The sequence below is a fragment of the Fukomys damarensis genome, unplaced genomic scaffold (assembly GCF_012274545.1).
Source record: "Fukomys damarensis isolate Sample0158 unplaced genomic scaffold, DMR_v1.0_HiC HiC_scaffold_39, whole genome shotgun sequence".
NCBI lineage: Eukaryota > Metazoa > Chordata > Mammalia > Rodentia > Bathyergidae > Fukomys > Fukomys damarensis.
This window is the reverse complement of record NW_022900951.1, coordinates 50,948,157-50,963,227: the sequence shown is the minus strand read 5'-3', so window position 1 is coordinate 50,963,227 and position 15,071 is coordinate 50,948,157. Positions and strand designations below refer to the sequence as shown.

Sequence of the window (15,071 nt, the reverse complement as noted above, 5' to 3'; positions counted from 1 at the left end):
GAACTTTCTAGCTCTGGGGAAATAGTCTTCTGTTTACTGAGAAATAGCCTGTCATTGGCTGAAAGCAGCCTGTTTGCCTTGGTCATATTTGTGAAGGACTGACTTAGGTCAGGCATGAAAACCAAAACATAAAAAGAACATCTGATTTACTTGCTAGCAATAAAATTAAGTTTTGCAAGATATTTCGAACAGTACAGAACTGATGTATTTAGCCATAGGAAAGCCTTTGGCCTGTCCTTAGTTGGAGGTCAGATAATGAAAACTGATTACATTCTCAGAACTCCAGTCAATTATGTTATAATGTGCATGTGAAATAGTAGGTCCATAGATCAATTATGAGGACCAAGCTGAGAGATGAAGAATGAATGAGATGTTTACTTTGTGATCAGCTTCTGTTTAGAAAAAGTAATTTGATCTCTTACCCTGTGTATTTCTGACAAATGGAAATACAGAGAAGCATAAGCAGAGAGTTAGGCTGAATAAGGTTCAACTTCAGCGACTCCCCACTCCTTTCTCTCTCTAGAGTATTGATTGATAAGTTGATTTCTAAGGTTTTCTGCAGCAAGAGGTACTATTTGATGTATTTCTTACTCATAAAAGCTAAGGGAAAGGATGCTGTGAATTTTGGAAAATTTAATATGTGAGCTTGTTAAAAGCAAACAAATTAGAGAATGCTGTCACTTCCCCGTTTCTGCTTTAAATATAGCTAAAATAGCTGATGCAGTAATTATTTTGTATTTGTGAGGAAAATGTCAAGGCTATCAAGACCCTTCAGTCCTGATATCATTGAATTACTGAATCACTAGTGACCACTTTATATTTTATAGTATGTGAAAAAATATTCACTTAAGCTACTAAAGTTGAGCTTCTTTTATTTACACAAAAATACAACCTAAATTGAAACTACTAGTTACAATGGGTACAAACATATTACATATCTGACTGAATATAATTTTCATGTCTTGACAAGTACCCTATACCATCTGCCACAAGGAAACATTTAATAAATAGCACACAATAATGTAAATAAATGTTTAGGGATGTGGAATAGTTTCTTTGTAGTATGAAAGTGTGGATACTCAGATCACAGAAAAGCCACTTAAGGTCAGTCTAATCAGGATGCACTACTTCAAAGCATGGGTTTGTAATGAACATACAAAAGAATGGCAAGAAGCCATTCCATGTGGAAGAAAAAATGGTCAAAATATTGGCATTATTCATGCCCCAGCAGTATATGGCTACTGTTTTCAGGTCAATGATCCTTCTTTGGTTGCATTCATATCTTAAAGGACTCCTTGTTCCTTAACTCCATGAAATCAAGCATCTAATTTATACCTCACAACGAAATAGTAGCCTGTTCAACATGAAAGTTATATAAGTAACAAGCGTGCTGTTCCCTGTACCAGAGAGCTCCAAAGATATAGTCTCCACATCTTCCTTGTTGAGATTCTCTTGGTGTTACTAAATTCTGGGGTGCTGGAGACTCCTTCTGGAGGTTGTTTCCAAGTTCTTTCTGTCCTGAGCAAGTGATAGGACAAGACAAGCACAAACAGTAGAAAAGTTTTATTAATGATAGGAAAAGAAACAAGCTCTGCAGAGTTCTTTGAGCCCCGTAAAAATAGGAAAAGCAATAAACCTTACAGCATGAGGGAAGTGCACTATGTAAGAGTGAGCAATGGCAAAAAAAAATCAATGTGGACTGTCATTTTTGTGTCATCCACTCCTCAAGGTGATGTAAGGTCTAGGCCATTTTCTTAGCTCATTTCCTTCTTGCAGAGACAAAATATCCAACATCCAAAGTTAAAGGAGGAAAGGTTTACTTATCTCACAGTTTGTAGAGGTCTCAGTCCATAATAGGCTGGCTCCTAGGCAAGGTGGCATCACAGAAGAGAAACAGTTTATGGAGCGCAGAAGGTAGCAAAGCAATAAGGGATAACCACAGCTCTTTCTATCCCTTATATCTTATCCAGGCTACTTAGGGCAGGTAGCACTCACACCCTTAATCCTATTGCCCTTGATCCTAACATTGTACCATGAGTTGATTCCAGTGTCACAAACTCTAGATCCAGCCATCTCTGAAAAAGCCTCACCTGTAACTGCATGCAGCTTTGGATAGACATCTAGAAACAAGCCATAGCAGCCATCATATTGAAACCTTCCTGGAGTTTTGAGATACACATACAGAGCTTTGGGAATTATTTTGTGCAGGTGCCCTAGGATTTTGTAATTAACAAATTACTTCTATTTTCTCTATTATCTTTGGTGCATCCTAATCTACTATCTTATTTATCCCTGAGAGACACATAATCCCATAATTTTTGTGGGGTGCTGAGAGAGTGGAGATCTCTGTTTTCTATAGTTTCTTTCAGCTGAAATGGGCTGTAGACCCTACTTACTGGGAATTATGTGCTCTCCAACTAGCTTGTGCTGTTGTGACTCATTGCATGGGGAAGAAGAAAAGAACTGTCAGTAGATGAAAAAAGAGTTAGTGATTATTGAGCTGTCTGTTCCATGGGCGAAAGAAAGTAACTACTATTATGTTGGGAATGTAGAACCTAAATATGAGGAGCAGATCTTATTTTTATACTTCTTGGGAGGACAAAGAATGGTAAACAGAGGGGTTAGACAAATTATTGAGAGCCTAAGAGTCTTATGAAGATTACCTACACAATGTATCTAACTAAAAACGGGAGCCTCATTACAGTGCCCATTTAAGGTATGGTGAATTAGGATTATTAGTGACTCTACTTATCTGCACCTGGAACAGTACTGAAGTCTTGCTTTGTGAAAAGGAGCCTTAAGCCATCCAGAGGGTCTCAGAAATAGTTTTCTTAGTCTTGTGAAAATTTTAGGCACCATTTCCCATATAGGATTTTTATAGCTTGACACTATGTCCCTTGAGGAAGTACTAGAATAGTTCCTCAGGAAGTAGGAATAAGGCTAGAGTTTTGAAGGGCTGTAAAGTTGCCTTTCTTGCCTCCCTATCAGTCTTTTGATTTCTCAAGGAGACTTTATATATGTCTCTGTGGGATCCATTGAATGAATGACAGCAACCTGTCTGAAAGATATATTACCTCTAAGAGTTGCAGAATGTCCTGCTTGTGTTTTGTAGATGGTTGTTTATTAGTCAGAAAGCTCCTCTTTTCCAGGTTGCTGTATGGGCATATAGCACCAGACATGCATGTTTGGAGTCTGTATAGATATTTAACTTTTTCCCTTTTCCTAATATTAATGCCTGAGTAAGAGCTATTAGTGCTATTTTTCAGTGTCCTTCATGGATAAAGCTACTTCCATTAGGGAACTACACTTTTGCAGAGTCTTGGAGGGACAGGTCACCAATATCCTGCCTGCTTGCATAGGTCTAGGAGATCACTTGTTCACAATAGTGGCTAACTTCTGAGCCTGTAGGCATTCGAGAGGCAGAATTAAGAGTAGTGCAAGTTTTATAATAATCTCAGGAATGTTTAAGAGCATGGACTGATCTTTGGATAGCCATTCCCCTGCTAATCACAAGTAACCTTTGGCCTCTAGAATTACTCTGACCTGATAGGAAGTCAAGACTACTAGTTTCTCTCCTAAAATCTGTTTTGCAGCTTCTTTCATGACCGTGTCTGCTATTGTTCTCAGGCACAGTGGCAATCCAGCAGTCACTCCATCTAACTCTGTGAAAAGTATGCCACTGGGAAGAGTTCTTGTCCTAGTCAAGACACCCAAGGCAATTCCTCTCTTTTCTGAAACATAGATGGAAAAGGTTTCCTTAAGTCAGATATTCTATTATACCATGTAGCAGGATCCAACTGTTAGCTAATTTGGTCAAGGAGACCAGACAGTTCTAACAGGAGACCTGTAATATCAACAGGTAAAATCTGTTTTGGCTTTTGCTGGAATTTGAGAATTGACAGAAATTTTGCTAGTAAATCTCTTCCTAGAAAGGGAATAGGACACTGTAGGACAACTAGAAACTCATGGTTAAACATTTGGCCTTCAAAGTGACACATGAGAACAGAAGTAAAGAATATCCAAAAGGGATTCCCTTGACCCTAACTATGGCTATGGGTCTAGAGGAAGGATTTCCAGAGAAGGAAGTCAAAACATAATCTAGTAATTGGACTGCCTCACCCATGATACCTAGTGTTAGTTAGGGTTCCTTACTGGAAATGGTACTATCCATGGACAGGGGCATTGTAGGTTCCCTTGGGCCTCTTCAGAGCAGGAAATGAGGGTTTTGGCTGGCCTTGAGGCTCTCTGGGAATGGGGGCAATCAACTCTCCAGTGCTACAGGTCAGGCATATTGGCTGCTTCTCACTTGGAGCAGGGCCCCAGCAATGGTTCGATTCTGTTTTGTGTACAGTATCCAGACTTTTTTGCATTTAAAACAGCAATCTCAGTTGTTCTTGGGTTTTCCCTTAGAAAATTTGGGTGACTGTAAGCTTTTCTCTTTTGACATTATTTCACATTCTTACGGTTGCGCACACAAAAGGCCATGTTCAGCAATTGGGTCATAGGTGTCTGGGGTTCCATTTGAAGTTTCTTCGTTAAACAGATAAGAAAGGCCCATATCCCCCTCAGAGACAAGCAGAGATCCAAAGATCAGGAGCCATTCTAATACCATAGTTTCTGGGTTTTTCCTGAGATAAGATTCACAAAAACCTGAAACTAAGGGATTTCATGGCACCTTCTATGTGTTAAAGAAGAAATATTTTAAATGAAAAATAGTCTCATAATTTAAGCTGCCATTTTGTACCCATCTCTCACCATTTCCTAGTTCATATTGAGCCCAAATTGTATTGCAATAGTAGATAAGCTATATCATTTTTAAGTTGGCAGTCAAATCTTTCCCACTGATCAAGTATATGGCCTAGTGGCACAGTCAATGAAATATGAAGGCCATGGTTCATGAGGTTTCCCATGGTATGTGTGAGCCCTATGGAGAGAGACAACTAGATCTTGAGTCCTTAAAATGGTGTCTGGTGCAGAAGACCCAAATTGAGCCCAAAGAGCATCCCTTGTGAGACTTTAGTGATTACTTGACAGAGGACTCTGCCTGAAGCACTGACCTTTTCATAGAAGCACAGAAGAAAGCCCTGCTGAAGGTTTCTTGTTTCCTTACTGGAGCCCATTAACTCCTTAGGGACAGAGGGTTTAGCCAAATGGTGGTCTACCTAGTCCTTTGAAATTCCCATGTGATCAAGGTGGAATCCTCACCCATACCAGTATTCTCTTAGCCACTATTGAGTCATTTGATATCTCTACTTAAGCAGGGTGGAGCCATTTGAGAAACAATGTCTTGCATTTTCCCCATAGCAAAAACTCCAGTATTTTGTTTTAAAACAGAGGATATGGAAACCTCTTTTTTAAGAAAGAAAAAAAAAAGTAAATCCTCAGAATGACTCACAGTCACTTGTGATTTTTTTTTTTTTTAAACCTGGGATTAGGCCACTGAACCGCTGAGCTAAATACCCGGCCCCCTGTGATGTTCTTTTGTTCTGCTCAAACTATCAGGCATGTTTTTTGTTTTTGTTTTGTTCTTTTTTTATTATTATTTTTGAGACAGAGTTTTGCTACATAGTCCAGGCTGGCCTTGAACTCACTATGTAGTCCAGGCTACCCTCAAATTCACAGTGATCCTCCTGTCTCAACCATCAAAGTGCTGGAATTACAGGTATTTGCCACCATGCCTGGCTTGCACATGTTTTTAAATTACCAGCATTTTGTTGTAAGAAACAGAAAAAGGATCTAGCCCAATTAAAAAGGAAAAAAACAAAAAGAGGGAGGAAACAAATGTGTTCTTTGAACTCAAAGGATTAACTCCTATCTACAAAGGTGAGATTTTCTGGTGACCACAAGATCACTTGAAATAAAACATGGCAGAATGCAAAAGGCTGATTCAAAATGGTGGCCAGTCACATAACAAGACAAGATGGTGACCCTGATTATGATAGCACCCTGAGAAAATGGTCATCTCAGGGAAAAGTGTAGATGGGAGTTTGAGCTCAAAAGAAATAAACTTAGGTTGGGCAAGGGATTTAGCTCAGTGGTTCCACTGCCTGGCTCGCAAGCAGAAGGACCTGAGTTCGATCCCTGGTACCAAAACAAATTAATAAATAAACTTAGGTAGATAGCTACTTAGACAGGAGACCAAGTTACCAACAGCTATTTTTCCTAAAAGAGTGAGAAACCTAAACCTAAACAAAGTATCATGGAGAACAGAAGCATGAGGTCAAAATGGCATAACTGCATTTCTGGCTACTTAACTCATACTGATAGAGTGACCATGAATGGGGAAAAATAAAGAAAGCAGGAGGTTAACTTGAGGTTAACCTATGTGCTGTTTAGTAGATGGGATAAACACAGAGGCCATGCACTCTCCCCCATCTCCACATGCTGGGAAAAAGAAAAGAGTTCCCAGTGTTGTGAGAAATCTCCCAGTTCCCTGTTGTAGGGGAGAAAGTGAGAAAAAATGTGCCCAAAGGGTCTTATCTGTTCTCATGGTTGGCTAAGCCAAATATGTTGCTTGGTTCCAAGATGCTAGCTTCTCCTTCTGAAGGTGGTTTCTATGATCTTTCTGTTGTGAGAAAATAGGTCAAGACAAGCAAAAATGATAACAAAGTTTCATTAAAGTTAGGAAAATAAACAGGCTCTGCAGAGTGAGTTTGGGCCATGTAAAAGTAGGAAAAGCAGTACACCCTAAAGTGTGAGGGTGGGCCACTATCCAAGAGTAGATACAGTGGCAAAAAACTCAATGTAGACTATCCTTTTGTATCATCCACTCCACAAGGTGATTTCAGATCTAGGCCATCGTATCAAAACCTTAGTTGTTGTAAGAAGTTCATGTGCAGAGCTTTTAGAAAATGTTCTGTTCATGTTTCCTGGGATTTTGTAATTAACAGTTCACTTTTACTTTCCCAGCCAGCTCTGCCACACCCCAATCTTCTGTCTCACTGGTAAGGAACAAAACCTTGCATAGAAGAAACCTAAAAAGGAGTTGATGGAGTCTGGACACTGCTGCTCCAAAATATCTTCAAAGCCATTCTAGGGCCAGAATTCCTCAAATTTCCTACTCTGCTTAATCAAATTGTTGGATATAACTTTACTTCTTTATGATTCTCAATTTCAGCCCAACACAATTATCCTCAAAACTTCATTTCACTCAGCTCTTAGACCCATACTGCTGATACTTGGATACTACTTTAGAACACTTCATGAGAAAGAAACAAAGGGGAAAGACACAATAGAAAATCACCAAAGTTTTGTTCTGATATATCCTTCATTCTTAGAGTTCCATTGCTTTAGGTTACAGCATCATTACACCAAGCTTTATTTTTCAGTGTGGGTAATATTTCTGAGATCATATCTTCACCTGTTAATAGTTATTGATTCTAAACTGTGAAATGGTAAGGTGAAAGGAGGAGATCCATGTTCTAAGGGAATAAGAATTCTGATGAGAAGAAGGGAGACTATGTTTGAATCATAGAGCACTAGGGGCACTATTAAAAAGAAGCAGGAGAATCTTGAGAGAGTAGGAAACTCATCAGGAAGTATGTAACCAATATTTGTCTTTATTTTACTTTTTAAGGGGGGATTGTTCAGCCTTCCTATATTTAGAGAACACATCATTGAGTCTTAGAAGGTCCTAAACCTTGGCTAACTGGATGTTCCTACCAAGAACTTTAAAAATGGAAAGATAACAAGCAGGGAACAATTTAGAATTTATCCCACCAGTGAGGGCAAAAAAATAACATTCAGTGTTCATGGTATCCTAAAATGAAACTTTTCATCATTTATTTGAGCTATCCAATATTATCAATAAATTTGCTGAACATGTTAACTAGAGAGTATCCATTGATAACAACCGAGAAGACTGACTAGAACAAAGGAGATTAAAGTTGATATATAATATTTTTGTAACAATATCATGAGGCAGAAAATGTTTTAATGCTGTGACTACAAATAGATTATCCCACCTGGGTGGTGTAGGCACATGAAAGGGAAAGTTGGCTGATGAATGGGAAGCAGCCTAGACTTGGTTCAGATTCTAGAAAAGTATGCTTATGGTATAGATAAATTTGATAACGTGTTTGTAGTAACTTTTAGGAAAACCCATCAAAAAAAGTTGAGTTGTGCAGCACTTGGGATGATTTCAGTTGTGAGGTACAGAATATTTAATCAATAAAATTTTTTTCTCCTCATAACAAAAACCCAATACATATGTTACTGGTTCAAGTGTTTAACAATGTTGGATACGTAAGTCAGCATCTTTTTTTTCCTCCAGTACTGAGGATTGAACCAAGGATTTCATGCCTGCTAGGTAAGAATTCTACGACTGAGCTACATGCTTAACCCTTTTTATATCATTTTGAAATGGTGCCTCACTAAATTGCCTGGGCTGGCCTTGAACATTTGATCTTCTAGCCTCAGCCTTTTGAGTAGGTAAGATTATAGGCATACACCACTCCCAGCATTGCTATTGTCTTACTGTTGGGCATCGAAATCACAGTGTAGTTACAGCAGCTCCAAGTAACAGTTATCTTTGTAAAATATCAAAACGCAGGAGAAAGAAGAGTAGAGTTGGCATTTAGCCATGCTCACATACCTCTTGTAATCAAGGGTGAACATTTTTCCATGAAGTCTCTTAGAAAATGTCTTATTAATGTATAATAAAGGAGAGATGAGAGGAAACTAGAAGATACACTTTTAGAGAGAGGTAAGGAGATTGGGGGAAGGGAGGAAATGGAGAGAAATGGTGATGAAAATAATGCAAATAATGTTATATTCATGTGTATTAATATACACAAATCAAAATGATGTTATATTAATGTGTATTAATATACACAAATTAATCTCACAATTCTGCATTACTAATATGTACAAATATAAGTCCTTTTTTCCAATGGAATTTATTTTTAGAGCAGTTTTGGGGTCACAGTAAAATTTGGAACAAATTACGGAGTTTCTATATATTCTCCTCATGAATGAACAACTTCCTCAATTATTAGTATCCCATCATTGATGAGTCTTCATTGATTCATCCTTATCTTCCAAAGTCCATACTTTTCCTTAAAGTTCATTCTTGATGTTTTATAGACTATAGGTTTTGACAAATTTATCATGACATACATCCACAGTTACAGTATTTTACATTGCTTCTCGGCCTTTTGGCTAAGATCAAGTGTAGTTATAGTATTTTGCAGAATAGTCTTCTTTCCTTTTAACTGTGTGTGTGTGTGTGTGTGTGTGTGCGTGTGTGTGTGTGTATGTGTATGGTACTGGAGATTAAACTCAGGGCACTGACACTGAACTACAGTCCCAGCCATTTTTATTTTTATTTTGAGACAAGTTCTCACTAAGTTGATCAGCCTAGGCTTGAATTTGCAATACTCCTGCTGAAGGCTTCTAGAGCTCAGGGCTTATAGGTGGGTACCACCGTGTCTGTCTCTTACAGAATAGTTTTAATGACTTAAAAAATCCTCGGTGCTCTGCCTACTTATCTCTCCTTCTCTAACCACTAGTCACCACTATTCTTTTCCTTGACTCAGTACTTCTGAATTTTGCAGAGCATAATAGACTCATTAAAATAAGTAGTCTTTTAAATTGACTTCCTTCACATGGTAATATGTATTTACATTTCTTCCATATTTTTATGATAGTTCCTTTCTTTTAGGGCTGAATAATATTCCATTTTTCTGAATATACCAGTTTACTTACACATACACCTACTGAAGTAATTTTTGTTACTTCCAAATTCTACCAATTACAAATGAAGCTGCTATAAATATTCCTGTGCAGGTTTTTGTTTGGAAATAAATTATCAACTCATGAGTAAATACCAGGAAACATGACTGTTGGATCATACGGTTTAAGTGCATGTTTTGTTTTGTAAGAAACTAATAAGCTGTTTTCCCAAATGGCTGTAACATATTACTTTCCCACTTGCAATGAATACAAGTTATTCTTTCTTCACATCCTCATCAGAACTTGCTGGTGGTGTTTTCGCTTTGTTTACTCAAATAGGGTCTTGTTATGTAGTTCAAGATGGCCTTGAACTCACTATGTAGTCCTGGCCGGCCTTGAATTTGTGGTGATCCTCCTGCCTTAGCCTCCTGAGTGCTGGGATTATAGGTGTGCACCACTATGCCTGGCAGGAACCTATATATTTCAAGGGCAAGCTATGTATTTCTGTCAGCACTTGGGGGGAAATTGTGAACATCAAAATATTCAATGTGGAAAGGCCAGGGAAAGATTATTAAATAGCTAGTGAATTAAACTGAGCCAGAACTTTACTTCTTGAATCTCCCTCTTAACAGATCTTTGTCTGATCCTTCACTGTGAATTTGAATACTCATCTCCTGAAAGCCTTGTTCCTAACCTCAGAATTCCGATCTTTATTTTTCATGTGTTCAGGGGAAGAGTTTGTTATGAAGCATTTAAGGCTATAATTAGGGCACATTCTATTTGCATTCCTGCTGCCTAGTATTCCCAGCATTCCTGCAACCCTCTGCACAATTGATTTCACCCAGAAATGCCCTAGAAGTTCCCTAGACCCTGTCAAACATATCATAGACACTCCTTCCTGGCAGGGGCCTAATGAATTCTAGGTGATCTCTGATTTGCCAGGACAAGGGATTTATTGTCAGTGAAAGATCCTTTACACTCTTCCTCACTTCAAAATCATGTGTTCCTTTCTTTTACCATGTTCTTTCCATTTAGATGTAGTTTAGAAATTCTTTAGAGATACTTCTGATAGCAACAAATTCCCTTAGAATATCCAGTTTTATTTGATATAGAACTTGTGATTAATAGTCTTTTTGTTTTATCACTTAAAAAATACATTCTGCTTCCTTCTGGCCTCCAGAATTTCAGACAGATCCCCACTGTCATTCAATTGATATTCTCAAATAGGCAATATGTTTTTACTTTTTGGCTGTTTTTGAGATTGTGTTTCTAATTTCTACAATGCATATTGATTTGGTTGTGTCCTATGAGGCCATGTCACCATTTTACTTTTTCAGCAGTTGTGTCCCTATCTAGTTTGCCTTCCTCTTTTTTTTTTTTTTAGTATTTCTATTGTTGCCTCTAACATTATTTCCAAGGTGTGTTTATATCAGAGAGAGATAAATCTTTGATATCTTGTTCAAACTAGGAGCTTAATCTATATGTGAATCACCACTTTTCTATGTAGAAAATCAATTTTAAGGGGCAGCAGAGAAATTGCGAAAAATAAGCAGGAGGCTATTACAGTTGTTCACATAAAGTGGGGTCGGAGCAATGGAAAAAGAAACAATAATATTTTAGAGATAAAGCAAAGATACACTGATATATCAATGCTGGGAATTTCTATCTTGAGCCATTCAATAAATGGCAGTGCCCCTTAACTGCAAAAAGCATCTCCCTACATCTACACTTGAAACTCAGTACAAAAATACATCTCATTCTGAAATACATAGGCTCTGAGTTTCCACTCCTTTATCTAAAGCAGAATTGCAAACCCAGAAAAAAAGTTCATCCCATAGTATCTCACTCCTAGTCTCTCAGATTCAAAATTGAAAGCAGGCTAAGGCCCTCCCAGATGCATGTAAATTAAAACTATTGACTGGAGTCCTCAGAGTACACTTGGTTTGCATTAACTTTCACATTAACAACTGGCCAAAGGGTTCTGCTGCTGCCAGGTGCATTGATTCCACAGTGGCCTAAATGCTACCACTTAAATAGCTAGCAATCCAAACCCTACTCCACCACCACTGTTTTTGAGATTTCCAGTAAAATTTTCCAGAAACATACTAGGGTAAAACAAGATGAATAATAGTTTCTGGACTGTTTTCCCCTCTAACCTTCACTACAGTGAAGCTGAACATCAACTCTGTGGGTTCTGCAAGGGCAGCTAATTAAGCAAAAAAGTTGCTGAACAGGCAACAAAGTAAAAATCAATATAAGCAAGAAGGATGGAGATCAGTGGAGATTTCCAAGCTGAAGGAGGATGGAACAGGTGTTTGGAGTCAAATAGATGAGTGTTTGAACCCCTGCTCAACTTCTAGTTGAGTAGTCTCGGGTAAAAATTATGTAATCTCCATGAATCTTTGTTTTTTCACATGTAAAATGGGAGAGCACTCTAACAGAATGGACGTAAGTCAAATTCAATCAGGAGTTAGAATGCTCTGTAATGTGTCAAGTATTATATATTTCTGGTATTGTCATTACAGTCCCAGATGCTGCTGCTGCTGTTCTGGTACAATATTATGGACACTGCAGTGCAGGGGAGAGCATCTTACCCCTTGCCTATTCCATCTCATGTATGTGCTCTCTGTTCAAGGTTTCAAAGAGGTTCAAACGAGCAGATGACAAAGAAATGCTGCTCTAAGGTACCAGAAGGCATTACTTTGTCCTACAGAAAGATAACAAGGTAGTGAGTAGACCTCTCAAATGTTTCCATAGGTAAAAAGGGTCAGCTGAGACTATATATGCTGAGCAAATATGTTACCAACTCTCCTTGCCTAGAAGACAGGTGTGAATCTTGTCTCATGCTTGTCTCTCTCTCTCTGACAATTTTTCTTGACATTCAGAAAATCTCTCCCACCTATGAGACTGATCCATTTTTAAGATGATACACACCATAATATTTATAGTTTCCTCTGGGACAATTTTCACAGCACAAATTTTCAGGCTTCACAATAGACAGACAGACCCATACTTTACACCCACTCTTTGAGAGGTTTGTTTGAAAAGGAATCTCCCAGAAGACACAGGGATAGTCAAAATCACCAAGTTGAGTCTTTGAGTATTTTAACAATTTTTTTTAATGGGCAGAATTTGCTGCCTCAAACATGAAGAGACCACTTAACACTCTTCAGTACCATTATGTAAAAACTTAAAAAACTGAATTTCTGAAGTGTTTCTGGCTCCAGAAGTTGTAGCTACTCACAGCAGCAACAACCTATCCACTCACTGTTCCAGAACACTCCTTTACCAAAGAAACTAAAAATATAATTTGGATTCCTAATTCCCACCCTACGTCCAACTCACCATCATGTCTATATTCTAAATCTTTATTTTAGTTGTGTGTTATCTTCATTAGATTGAACTTGCCTAGATCCTGGAAAGCAGGAGAATTCTAATTAATGAGTTTTTCCTTAGATTTGACTTAGCTGTTGAAATTCATGGTATAGTATACCAGGGGGGTACATTCTCAGTCCCAGATGCCAAAGTGTAGCAAAGAAACTATAGAGAGAATGAGAGCACACAATTTCCATATAAATAAATAAATGGAGAAATACCTAAATAATTTTGATTCTGGTCTTTGTCTCTTCACCACCCATGACCCTTTGACATTAGTTAGCTGTTAGTCTTTGACACATTGAAAGCCTTTGTGTACATTCCATGTGTGCTTCTTGGGAATACCTCTAGGCATCATTTATAACTGCTTGAGAGAGAGAAGTTTGAAGTTATCATCCAAGATTGATCTTCTGTTACGTCGTAGCTTCTTTTGCCGATGCTGGTACCAGACCACACCACCAAGAGCCAGAGCAACAAGTAGGAGGATGATGCCCATGGCAGTTAAAACAGAAGTTAGTATCTCAACATGTTTTATAGGGATCTGTATGCCCAGCATCTTCATGTTGCCATCTCCAGTGTCTCCTAGAATTGCTGCTGAAATGGGGGGAGAGAAAAAACGGGTACCCAAGGATGGGAAGTACTCTAAAGTGTTACCATTTGCAGTCATCTCCTGGATAAATAAGTCCATCTAAATAGGATGAGTTCACATTCTATCACTTACTATTCTCCTGGCAATTCATTTTTTATTTCTTAGCTTCTCATGTAGAAAATTACTGAGATTTATTAGACTAATAATTTTGAGGGTTGTTCCCAATTGTAGAACCTTCTTAACAAGTGAAAAATTATGTATGTGTACACAAAAAATATATATGTATGCATATAAATATACACATAAATGTGTATGTATGCAGAAGCACATGTGTATAGAAACACATGTATACATGTAAAGTTTTACTAAAATAATGACTGCTTAGGTTGAGGGAGATGAAGTCTGAATCTAATCCACAGAAGCTTATTTTACCTCTCCCTAACTCCTCCAGGATGTACTCAGGAGAGTCCCTGGTTAATAGTTTATAAGATGCTAAGGCAGATCTTTGACACTTCTCCAAACATAGCCCAAAACCCTCAGAGTAAATGGATATTCTCTTATATCCCTTTTCACTAGCATAAACCTTTTGAAAATTTCCTAGTCCAGTTACAAATAGAATGGACAATTAAAGCACAACATGGGCCTAGATTACAAAGGACAATAATCTCTATTTTCTCAAATGTCAGAAATGGTTAATTCCAAAACTTCAACTGTTTGGTATTCTATGGATGAAAGGAAAAGAGGCAAAACTAAAAAACTGTTGAAAACCATCTAGTTTTTTCTAGCATTTTCTCTGTGGGAATCCATGCATGTGCTACAATCTTTTCATGCCTAACCTAGAAGGTCTTAGAGGATTTTTCTCCCTCACACATTAGGTAAGAGACTAAGATACTAGTCTCTAACTGGGGATGAGAATATTTTCCCTGACTCCAGAAGATGGGAGTGGAAGTCAGGAAGAATATATATGGTGAGCAAAGCCAAACCTTGATTGCCTAGCTTCTGAAGTCTTGCAGAAATCTCAGGAAAGTAGCATCCTTGTGTCGGCTTTTATGCATGTGAATCCCATTTTCTAGAGGGACCACACACACACACATTCTACATGCAACTGCCCAGTCTATACATACCTTTTGCAGTCTCCTTGGCTATAGTAGAGGCAGTGGTTAAGTATTCTGGTGGAAAAAGACAAGATGTTATTCCAGTTCTTTTTCTTACCAATCTATGTGCTCTCTGTGAGAAACTGGCATTGGTTGGGGGAATTTCCTTTTGGTACATAAAAAGAAAATGAAGATGTCTACCTTGCAGTCAAATTCCATATTAGAATGTTGAGGGCCGGGGATTTAGCTCAGCGGTTTGGTGGCCTGCCTTGCAAGCGCAAAGACCTGAGTTCAATCCCCGGTACCAAAAAAAAAAAAAAAAAAAAAAAAAAAAGTGTATT

The 15,071-nt window shown here is 38.1% G+C and overlaps 1 protein-coding gene across 3 annotated transcripts in view; it reads right to left on the bottom strand.

Annotated features, from left to right (window-relative positions):
* Positions 1–10,084: 10,084 nt before the first annotated feature.
* Heph (hephaestin) overlaps positions 10,085–15,071 on the bottom strand; it is a 153,511-nt gene continuing 148,524 nt past the window's right edge. For all 3 annotated transcript variants that reach the window (XM_010632190.3, XM_033760352.1, XM_033760353.1), the window contains 2 exons: positions 14,761–14,805; positions 10,085–13,641 (listed from right to left, as the gene is read on the bottom strand). In XM_010632190.3, the coding sequence (XP_010630492.1) occupies positions 13,406–13,641; positions 14,761–14,805 (281 nt within the window). In that variant the 3' untranslated portion in view covers positions 10,085–13,405. The remainder of the gene's footprint in view (positions 13,642–14,760; positions 14,806–15,071) is intronic.